The sequence below is a fragment of the Plectropomus leopardus genome, chromosome 12 (genome assembly GCF_008729295.1).
Source record: "Plectropomus leopardus isolate mb chromosome 12, YSFRI_Pleo_2.0, whole genome shotgun sequence".
NCBI lineage: Eukaryota > Metazoa > Chordata > Actinopteri > Perciformes > Serranidae > Plectropomus > Plectropomus leopardus.
Window position 1 is genome coordinate 6,253,509 of NC_056474.1, and position 12,053 is coordinate 6,265,561.

The following is a 12,053-nucleotide window of genomic DNA, read 5'->3' on the forward strand; positions in this document are numbered from 1 at the left end:
AAGCCACCCAGGTGGCCCATCTCACATGGGACTTTACAGCATAACATTAAGGGAATTTTGGCAAGATCGAGCAGAGAATAACTGTGTAAGTGAGGCTCTGGCTGACACCACCTGGCCGTGTCTCTACACCTGGCCAAATGGTCTACCCTCAACTCCCAAACACAGTCCAACTCCTTTGTTTTACAGCAGTGTTTTCTGGCAGCTGCTGCTCACAGTTCATTGTTATCTGACTGTGTGCTTAAGGTGCTTGACAACCAGGACAGCATCGTTTGATCTGAAAAAAGACAAAAACATGGTGGCTGCTTGTCTTCCTGGAAGTGTTTTGGACATGTTTAGCGTGACTTTCTTTCGCGTTATGAAAACTGAACTAAACATGACCCTACTTGTTTTGCAAACAATACTCCCCGCCATGTCTCATTTGTGCCAAGTTCACACAATAAACACTAAGACTCACTGCAAGTTGGCGCTCAGGATAGCTCTCATATTCCAGTTTGTTGTCCAGGACACATCTAAAACTCACCGTCCCCTCCCTGGCAGAAACCTGAATGTTTCTTACCTCCTCCTACAGTGTGTTTTCCTTGTTCTTTCCCGTCAACTCCCCTCCCTTTCTCTCGTGTCCTCCTTTTGCACCCTTCCTGCCTGAGAAGCCCGTTGAGTAATTACCAGAGGCTTGCGTGCAGGTTGGTTACCCTTGATTGAGTCATCTCAACAGATTGTTTTCTATGAGACGGCGCTGAGTAGCCAACCTGCAAGGACCTGCCCAGACGTCATTAAAGACCACACACTCAGCCGACGCTTCCTTGTCCACGTTCACCCAACTGGTTTTTAGAACAATCCCTCCTTTTCTCACACATCTTTCCATTCACGCACCCCAACAACGAGTGGAGAAAAACAACACAGATAACATGAGCAGACATGCTCACGGTGAGATCAACCTTGCAGTAGGCGTTCCAGCTGGCTGGGAAGAGTTCATGACTCATCCTAGACTCATGCAAATCCCACAAACGCACATCTGTAATTGATGATGAATAACTGGAAAAAAAAAAACAAAACAATTTTCTTCTATCTTGGCTCATCCCATAGTGTTTTTCTCAAGAATTTGCCCAATGTGTTGTGAAATCAGTTGCATATCCACCTTATCACCTGCGTTGAATGCACAGGAAGCTCGCCAGAAGTAGAAAAAAATCCAGATTTTGACAACATAGAACAATCTCACCTTAAGCTTCAATCACAAATCTAAGGAGACTGATTGGATTGCTGATTCTGTCAAAATCACTCTCACCTCTCCCCTTGTCTCTGTTTCTGGTTCCTTCGCTCCTCTTCACCCTCTCTCAGGGTTAGCTGAAACGCTGGGAGGAGAGCTAGGAGAGCTTGCCTGTGCGGGGGCGGTTTAAGCGCCTCTTTTCTTTTCAAGCAGGAGCCCACACAGCGCCCTCATTTCCCTGCTAAATTTAAACCAGAGGCCATGTTACCAGTGTGATGTTATCGACCCCTTTCCAACCATGTTTCTATTGGGAAAAATTGGCCTGAACCTGAGTGGGCAACTCCACACCGTGTAGCCTGTTCTATCACCGTTCACTCACAGCAACCTCTAGGCTCAGATGTTTCATACAGCCATCAATAAAAGTGGCTCAGAAAATGGAGTGATAGACGTCAAAGCCATTAGCCACACTGTGGGTGCCTCTATACGTTTTCTGCACAAGTCAACCTTCCTGCACAAGTTTGCCTTTATTCAGCACTACTTTTCCAGGTTCATTTTGTTTGACCACTCATGCGTTTTTGTGGTGTGTGATTGTGTGTGGGAGCGAGCGAGGGACGCTTCACTGCGTCTGCGGCCTTCACTGCCTCAGATTGGAGTTGAATGTGAATCGGAGGAAGAAAAAAAAGAGAAAAGAAGCACCTCAGCCCGTTTCACTCCATCAATCATGACAGCTCCTTCTCTTCCACATCACTCGTTCCCCCCTCGTTCCCATTTTTATAGCCACACATCTCAGCCCATGTCATCACATTTGCATTCACCCGCCTGCAAATTATACCGCTCCGTTTCCACAAACGACGCTTATCAGCAATGATGTGTTTTCAGCTTGCGTTGGCATTCGAAATATAAATGGGGGGATAATTTATAATTCTCCCATGGATTTAAGCAGAAAGCAAAAGCAGTTGCGATAGAAAGGGATTTAGCCCAAGATGAGATAGGAACTCTTGCGAACCTTAATGTGTTCGCTGCTCTATTGACATACTGAGTGTAGTCGACGGTAAACAAATTAAGCAATTAGGCACGTCGCAAACTGTTTTTCATGGAGTTAAGTAGCAGCTGTTCTTAAATGGCGCTCTTTAGTGCCCCGCTATGTCAGGGGAGCATGAGGCAGCAGTTTTTGATGGAAGTATCTGGACCAGTTGCAACTGGGACCATACAGAGGTCTTACTTATGCTTCAGTTGGCGGGTTGTTGATAAAGACCCTTCCACAGGGAGGAGGGCGGAGAAGTTGGGTCTTTTGTCTTTTCATATGCCAACAGTCAATGGAGGATGATGAACACGTCTCTCCAGTGCACAATGAATCAGCAGTGTGAGGCGCCCTTTGTGGAGGTCTGGAGTGGCAGGAAGGGAAAGATAGGCAAGAAGGGAAGGCAGGCACCACTGCTGAATTTTGTCCTGCAGGCATTTGTCTGCTGTGTTCTCCTACTTAAAGGACTAGTTCACCTAAATAACAAAAATATCTGTGTTTTCCAATAGCCTCTAATATTATCTTAATGGTGTCTGAAACATATAGACGTGGTTTTATATGTTGAGATTTTGAGATATGTTTCTGCCTCAAAGGTTGAACAATTGATAAAAAAATAATAATCACAATTTTGTTTAACAGTATCATGATTCCAGGTCTGTAATGGTGGTACACAGAAATCAAAGCTCAGGCTTTAATACAAGCTTATTTTTACAAGAAAAAAAAGTGATAAATTGATGCAGTTTCTTGTAGAGCTGCAACTATTAGTCGAGCAATCAATTAGTCGATCAACAGAAAATCACTTGACTATTTTGATCAATTAATAATCGTTTTATTCTTTTTTTTTTAAGCAAAAAGGCCAAACATATCCTGGTTTTATGATTCTTAAAGTAGCTAAGTATATGCTTTTCTTTGTGATGCATGATAATAAACGGAATAGCTTTGAATTTTTGGACTGTTGATGCAATCAAACAGACCATTTGAAGATGTCACCTTGTTTTTACTATTTTTTTAAACTTTTTTTTGACAAAATGACTAATCAGGTAACCAAGAAGTAATGGACAGATAAACTGATAATGAAATAACAGTTAGCTGCAGCTGCAGTTGCTCGTTGTTTCGGGCCTCTCGGTGTCCTTCTTTTTAAATCTCTCAGCTGCTTAAGAGTCAACTTACAAGTAAACTTAGCCAGCATTCTTTGGGATTTTTTTTGCTCGTTTAGCATTAGGAAAGATAATACTTAGCTGGCATTAACAACATTATTCAGTCATTTTTGAAAATAATCATAATTTTATGCTAACAGCTGCATAATTGTACACGGATGGTAATAATGGCAAAGAGCTCATCTGACTGTTTTGATAATGGACTCGTATCATTAACTTCACAAACTCAAAATTAAAAATGTCTGTTGATTTTTTAATGCTTTGAGCAAAACCAGTGACAATCCATCCAACTCTGTTGTATTGCATGAGGGCGGACAATGAAAATCTCAAGCACGGATTTCTCAAATCTGGACAAATAAAATCCAAACTATCTGGACGGATTGATACCAAAAGAGGAAACATTTTTTGTAATTTAGGTGACCTGAACCTTTAAGTAGAACTCTTGAGGGTTTCTTCACTTCCTTTCATAATTCCCACATGTCTCAGCATCATTTGTTGCCACTCTCCTCCATCTCTCCCAGCAATCCCCACTCCACCAGCAGCTCTTGTTGCGGCTACGCACCCTATTGTTCCAATGTAATTGCTCGCTGTCGCCGCCTCCCTCACCCGCCCTTCCTCCTCATCCCCTCTTCATCTGTGTTCTCCATTTTGTCCCACATCAGTGTCACTAGTGTCATCTCTCCTGCCCCTTGTCAGCCAGGCCACCCATCAGTGAACTCTCTGCAGTAGCTGAACTGTGGAGCGAGTTGCTGGTAAACACCAGCAGTTGCGTTCTGCATCGATGGGGTTTGATGTCACAGGGCTAGCATAGCAGCACTGGTAATAGGATTTCACGCTCGGCACCGACGGAGCCCCGCGGCACGAAATGGGCTTTCACTTCCCCCGGGAATCACTTGGCCAAGCACAGCGAGCAAGGAGAACATTTTGAAAACATATTGAAATATAATGAATAAAAGGGCCCTCCCTCCTTTTCTGAAAAGAAGAAAGAGGAAATGCTTCAGAGCGTCTGCATATTTTATGCTTTATGTCCACAGTGAGATAGTTATCATACTGAATAGAGAGGTGTTCTGTGATTAAGGAAGAGAGAGGTTTTTATTGGATTCATAGGCAAATGAGAAACAAGGCAGTGCATCATAAACAACAATAAATTTCACAACCATTGCTCAACTTGGCTGCACAATTCATCTTATGCCACTCAACTTGTCTTCATTTTTTTTTTTAACCCGTCACTTCCATCACACTCTCTCCCTCTGTGTGTGTGTTTTTTCTCTACCGCATGACTCTGTTGACACCTACATTCATCTGTCTTTGAGCGAAAAAAAGACAAGCGCTTTTTTTCCTGTTGTGTTGTCTCTGACTCATTTCTCTCCCCATCCTGTGTCCTGTGTCTTCTCTCCCATCAGTGGAATATTGAGGAGTCCACCGAGCATGTGAGTAACCCTCATGTGTGCTGCTGGGTTGTCTTGCAGGGCAGGCTCTTCTCCCCTCTGCAATTTGGGGGTGCTGTGTGCGCTTGTGTGGAATATGAGTTGTGTGTGTTTATTTCTGTGTAAGCCGTGCTTGTAATCCACTCGGTGTGAATCCTCATGAAAGATCATAACCCCATCATAACCACAGCAAGAGACGTGTGTCCTGATTCCTGGATTTTATTTTTATGTGTGTGATGCTCTCTACTTCAAGCACAAAGCATGAGGATTATTTCTACTGATGATTGTGTAAAAATCTAATATTTCAACATTTTTACCGTGAGACAAACTCGTGGTAACAGCTGGGCATTCACTCGGATCTGAGGCACTTACTGCAGCGAGCATGCTGCGCTTCCCCTCGCCATGGAGCGTACAGTGCAGTCAAAGGCTGTGTGTCACTATCCCAGTGTGATGCTGACATTAATCAGGCTCGCCTAACCTGCTGTCTCCCCTACTGTTCCATATGACATATCTATCTGAGGGGAGGAGCTGTGTGTTTTATCAGCTCCACACATCTCCAAGATTGCCACTAGCCTTTCATGTTCTTTTCATTTGCGTGGATGGCAGCTCACTGTTCCATGGCTGTCACGCAGCCCTTTGTTATGGCTTATTACCTCTTAGACGTCATATTGCACTAGCATAAGCGTAGAGCCACTTACTGTTCCGAGTCAGGAATTCAATAGGAGCCTGCCAGAATAACAAATACTGTTGTCAGTATTCAAACAAGGTCAAAGAAGTTGTTAAATAAAAGGTTTATCGCTTTTAAGAAATTAATTTGAACAATTCTAGGTGCTAGTTTCCTTTCACAGAAAACACAGAAAAGTGGTTAATCAATCTGATGTCCAGCTGCAAAGGTTGACAGATGCTGAGTTTATTTTTGTTCATCTGTTTATACATCAACAATGGATGTTTTCTTTCTTTACAAAAGAGCCAGCGGGATGCGCGCAGATCATTTTATTTATTTTGTAACAGCCAGTTAAACAGGAATCTGTTTGCATGGCGCACATGGACAGATTCCTTCAGCTACACCCACATGGCATGAGTCAGGCATGCCTCCTCTCCCTCTCCTCTTAATGTGTTGATTAACACCTGACAGACAGAGCTAGACGCTGTCAGATGAAGACATCTGTTCACACATCTTTATTTTTTCTTTAGCAGCCATGTTTTGGCGATAGTAGCCTGTGTGCCAGGTAACTAATGTGGTGTGACTAGCCACAGACACATGTCAACAGCAAAAACATTAGGATTTCCTGTTGACCCATGGCATGTTTACAGGGAGCAGGATTATGAATCATTTTTATTTTTTTCAGATGATTTTGGCATTTTTAATGGTATGCTGTGCAGGATTGTCCGTTACTGTTTTTAACTACTCTTGCTAGTGAAAGTGAAAGCAAAAGGCAATTCCAGATTCTCTCTAACATTTGCCCCACTTTTAGGAATGTCCCGATTACATTTTTTGCCACCAATCCTGATCCGAGTCATTTAATATTGAGTACCTGCCAATACCAAGTCCCAATCCTATGCTTTTATTTTCCTAGATCAGTAGTTTCCAGCTGCGCTAGTCACAGGGTCCAGATTTCTCTTTAGTCATTAATTCAAGGTCCACACATCACAAATTTCTACATATTCAATTATATGTGCAAAATGTGTACAACACATTGGCTCAGAACATAAAAAAATAAAACATATTGCAAGAATAAAAAGAAGCTGCTTTTAAAAATAAAAGCGCTGTGCTGGAAATTCTATGGACTGAGCTGAAAGTGCTCATAACTTTGGTAAACAGCGTAAATTCACTTTTTTTTTTGTTTAAGGTATGTGATGTTTTAGTGCGAGCGGGAATTCACGGAAATTCAGTAGAGAGACAAACAGATAGCAAGCGTTAAAGAGTTGACAAAGGCTGCATGAAAAAAAAGTTTGTTTGACAACTCACATAAAACAAAGGATTGAATCGGGCTTCATGAGCTCAATATAGCCGATCCTGATCAGTCAAAAAGTTTTAAAAAATGCCTTGATTGCCCCAGATACTGATCTTTGAGATTGGATCAGAATGTCACTACATTATGAATCCACGATCTCACCTGAGTGCTGCTGGGGTACATGCCCATGAAGATCCAGAGCACAGAAAATGAGAAGAAAATGAGAAAATCTAGGCAAAAAGCAGAGTCTCTGCAGATAATTACGCCACTACATACTGAGAGTGGGTCATTAGTGATGATTGAGACGGATTACTTCTGTTTGAGTCATAGTTTTTTAGAAAATGGCTTATATCCCAAATGCAAATCAACACAAATAGAACACAACTGTAATGCGCTTAAGCAATAAGATGTCCAGAGCGTATATATTTGTTTTAACAATACTGCCCATTTCCCCCGACATTTTCTACCCGAGTGAGGACGGTGGTGCAGGGAGGCTTGTAGAGAAGAATCCATTTCTATAACTAGTCGACTTGATAATCTCTGTAATGCCCTTTGGTGCTGCTCTAAGCATTTGCTCTGAAGGAAACTTTGAAGCCTTGCTTTTTCTATTTCTGCAGAGTTTCAAAAGTGTTACTAGACCCAATTTGACCTTGCCAGAATAGGGGAAAAAGATCTCTGCGGCTGCCACTGCTGAGACTGTTAAAGCCATTTTGTATGATTAAAGTAATGAGACTTCCTCCATAAAGTTAAAATGGTTTTATGATACAGTAATTTAGCATTTTTTCCCCCGTCTCACTTAAAGGCTAGTACGGGAGCACCAAATGTCCCTTAAAGAGAGGAGCAGTAAAAAGCATTGTCAAACAGAGCTGGCTTATATAGACTATTAAATGTTCTTCTATGGTTAGGAAATTAAAACTTCATTAGTTAGAGAAACAGCATTAGGGCAAAGCTGTATAATATCTCGAGAGTGTGAGAAGTTTGCGAGGAGTTCCGGCAGGAAGGCTTGTAGGCATTGGCGTATTCGTCCTCTCAGTGGCCCCAGTCAGAAACAGACAACTCCAGCATGTGTGCTCAAGCCGCAGGCATTAATTTGTTCTTGGTATCGAGTGTGTGCTCACGCCTGCGTGTATCATTGTGTGAACGTTTAAGGTCTGTCTGTACGTGCATGCATACTTTAGCATATATACAGTACATCCGGCAAGTATGTGCATTCACCTATGTGTGTGTATGTCTGTTTACATATGGGCTTTGTTCAAGCTCAGAGAGTGTTTAATTCCAGCGTGTGTGGGTGTGTGTTTTTGTTCCGACTGATGCAGGCTGGTGAAGTGAGTGCCAGCACTGCAGCAGGTTACCAATAACAGTGTGTTACCTCAGTTGTTTGTTGTTTTCTGCTGTCTGTTTGTTCCTGATGTTGAGTTACTGAATTGTTCAACCACCAAAGTGTGTCTGTGTTTTGGAGACTGTTCAGCCCAGTTTGCATGGGAATCCAGAGGAGGAAAATAATACTTAAAATCTGACTTAATTGTTAAAAAAACAAAAACAAAAAACAACCATCTGATTTTTTTTTTATATTTAAGATTTATTCAGAGTTTTTACAATATGTCTCACAGTCAGACGTGTATTATGTGTGGGCTTTAATAGACTGCACTGTAGTGATGATCCTCAGCTCCTCTGGGTATAATCTCATGCTTATCCATGCAGCAGGCATGAACACTGATACACTGGTGACGTTCTTGTTCATTTGGTTTGTTGGTTAATGGGTTCAGAGTGTGCCTTAACAACAGGGTCCAGGAGTTTTTCTTAAATAAGAAAAGTTCCTGGTCCTCTTTGTGTGCCTTGAAAATGTGAAATGCTTCAAATATTGTTTCCTTTTATAGGGAAATTGATCATGACACTACAAGTGGAGGGAGGAGGGGGTTTAATCACGTTACGGTTTCTTTTGGTGCTGTGTGTTTGTGAGGGGATAGGAGCTTGTGTGAAAAGGTGTTTTTATTTTTTGTTTGTTTTTGGCCATTGAGGCGGTCCCGCTCACACTCACTGATTCCTTTCAAACTCTGACCTTGTGATTTTTCCTGTTTGCAGGAGGCCATCATTGGTGGACTGCACTCTGAAACCACCTACTCTGTCACTGTAGCAGCGTACACCACCAAGGGAGACGGAGCTCGGAGCAAAGCTAAAGTTATCACCACGACTGGAGCAGGTCAGAGCTGGTTTTATCGAGGTTATCATGTAAAACACAGGATGTGTGTTATCTGTTTACAGTGAAGACTGAGGTATTATCTTAAAAACGATAACCCCTGTACTCTTGAAGCATCATTAGAAGACCTTGTGTGTGACTTGAATGTCATGTTATGGCATGCTACATGTATGTTAGCTTCAACACTCTAATTACCCTTACAACTTAAGAGCTGTGAGCAAAGCATGTAACCTCGATATCTTCACATCTAGTTAATCAGTGAGCTTTAGAGGTGCTAACTGGTGGAATTTGTAATCTTTTGACAGTGTTTGACTAGTTGTTGCTATTCTTAGCACTAAGCTATACTAACCAGCTGCTGGCTTCAGCCTATATTAATTCGACAGATATGAGAAGGGTGTCGATTTCCTTATCTAACTCTTCTAACTCGCATATTTTCCAAAATTTTGAACAGTTTGATGGATGTCTTTATTTCAAACGCTTAAGATACAACAAAACAGCATTTAAAAACATTAATAAAAAAAACACAATAAATTCCATCTACAAATTACCTCAGTTCTGCTTCAAATAGTTCCTCCATATTAAGAGCAGTGATTCTCTTTTAGAAAATTATTTTTAAAAAAAAATTATATTGTACCCCTAAAAAAAAAAAAAAAAAATCAACCAAGTATCCCTTGACCAGTGCATAACGTTTTTCGTAGAAAAGATTTTTTACAAAGAGGTACAGTACAGTGCAAGGTCATCTGTGTCGGGTTTACGTAACAACAAACTTTTAACAGAAAAACACTGAAATGCTACATTTCAAATGTTTAGAAGCCATCAATAAATTCATAGCAAACCAGTTTTTGTCATGCAGTAACACTAAGACGGCATTGTAGTTTGAATTGGACTGTGTCTTTTTTATAAGTTGAAACTGCAATTTAATGATGTAACCATTTTTTACAATTAACATTTAACAAATAGCATCTGCCTTACCCACCTGCAGTACTCCAGAGTACCACTCAGGGTCAATTACTCCTATTTGACAAACAGCGACACAGAAGAATCACAACACAACTTATTTCTTTTCTTTCCACTTTGATATTTTTTTCAGTGCCAGGCAAGCCAACTATGATGATCAGCACCACCATGGGCAACACAGCTCTGATCCAGTGGCAGCCGCCTAAGGAAATGGTGGGTGAGCTGATGGGCTACCAGCTGCAGTACAAACGCACTGACGAGGAAACGTTCACATCACGCGAGCTGAGAAAGACTGATGACCATTACACTGTCACCGGGCTGCACAAAGGCGCCACCTACGTCTTCCGCCTAAGTGCCCGCAATCGCGCAGGAATCGGCGAGGCCTACGTAAAGGAGATCAGCACCCCTGAAGACATACCCTCAGGCTTCCCGTTCAACCTTCAGGTCACGGGACTAACCCAGTCCAGCACCCAGCTGACCTGGGAGCCCCCGCTGCTAGCCGAGAGGAACGGGAAGATTGTGTACTACGTGGTCGTGTACAGGGACATCAACAGTCAGCAGAACAGCACCAATCGCACCGCAGACACGCACATGACTATCCAGGGCCTTAATCCTGACACCACCTACGACATTCGAGTGCAGGCGTTCACCAGTAAGGGCGGGGGACCCCTCAGCCCCAGCATTCAGAGCAGGACCATGTCTAATGGTAAGACACATGGCTTATATTTATACACAAACATGCCCGAGGTGTTTGATTTGAAAACACAGAATCAGGGTTTGATACACGTAATCACGTGCATCTACACACGCAACCATGCCCACAACATATGCAATAACACACATGAACACCTGTTTATAATGAGAACATTATAGCTGGCTTCTTTTTCTATCTTTATCAGTACCACGTCTTTCTCATCTGCCACTCAGTACAGTACAGCACTGTGTTTATTGATTTATAGAGAACTAATCTCATTACACGCTACAGTCACATTACCATGCCTCCTCATCCTCCCTCCCATTAGACACAAATCTGAAGCATACCCAGCATGTACCTCCTCATGCATTTTATAATCTTATAAATGTGAGATTTCTTATTTATAACCAGTTGTGCGTGTTGCCTATTTTAAGACACGTTGCCACTCCCACTGCCATATAGATTTCTTGGTAATCACAAAGATCTCCGCCTGTTGCGTGTGTCTCAGGGTGTAATAAATGGAACAAGCTTAGGCAGATGAAGGCTATTTTTATGTGATCTATAACCAAGCGTGAATGAGATTGTTGATGTTCTTTGTACCCCCCTGTGGCTTGTCAAGTTTGGTCACAAGGTACCGCCGTGGAATATGTTCACATTGTTTACTCTCTGTACTGTAGTGTGAAATTTAATTACGCACAGAGATTACATTTTGTGGTGTACAGGATGTCTTACTTGAGATTTTAATCGAAGGATTTTTCCCACCCTAGATTTTCCCACCTTGAACTTTGGTGTCAAAGCTGTCATGAAAACATCTGTCCTCCTCACCTGGGATTTGCCTCCAAACTACAAATCCCAAGTGCCTTTCAAGGTGAGTGCCCAAGACTTCAGCAATCCTGAAAAATATCTCTATGCATCTACACAAGGATAAAAAGAAAATCACCACACAATTTGCATACACATAGACCTTCATTAAAAATGTGTTATTTTTAGGTTTATGTCCCCTAAAATGAATAACCTTGACTGTACCTGTATGCAAATTTGTCCCTATAGACAGGGTTCCCTCAGTCATGAAATTCATGTTTTGACTATTGACCTAAAATATGTCTAACATTAGTCAAAATCCGTTGTATTTCAAATTCAGTGCATCAGTGCTCAACTGTTGATTGGATCTTTGTTTTTCTATCCTGCAAAAAATCCAGAAATCGACTGTACTTCAAAATAAAGTGTTTTTAAAAAAATAACAATAAAAAACTTCTGGTGGATAAAGTGGAAAGAAAACAGAAACTGTATGCAAATTCAATGAGGGAGAAAGTAGATCTGCTTTCAGCCCCTTTTCATTTATCTTTTTACTATTATGTTGGAAATAAACATGCTAAACAAAATTTTCATTATGTATTTTTAAAATATGTCTGTAGAGGGACTTTACTGATCACCTTTAATT

The 12,053-nt window shown here is 41.6% G+C and overlaps 1 protein-coding gene across 5 annotated transcripts in view; it reads left to right on the plus strand.

Moving 5' to 3' along the window:
- The window catches only part of LOC121951030 (receptor-type tyrosine-protein phosphatase F), a 214,120-nt gene that overhangs the window by 148,104 nt on the left and 53,963 nt on the right, over positions 1–12,053 (plus strand). For 3 of the 5 annotated variants that reach the window (XM_042497199.1, XM_042497198.1, XM_042497200.1), the window contains 4 exons: positions 4,786–4,812; positions 8,847–8,964; positions 10,052–10,624; positions 11,380–11,480. In XM_042497199.1, the coding sequence (XP_042353133.1) occupies positions 4,786–4,812; positions 8,847–8,964; positions 10,052–10,624; positions 11,380–11,480 (819 nt within the window). The remainder of the gene's footprint in view (positions 1–4,785; positions 4,813–8,846; positions 8,965–10,051; positions 10,625–11,379; positions 11,481–12,053) is intronic. The other 2 variants (XM_042497202.1, XM_042497203.1) reach the window with 1 other exon arrangement.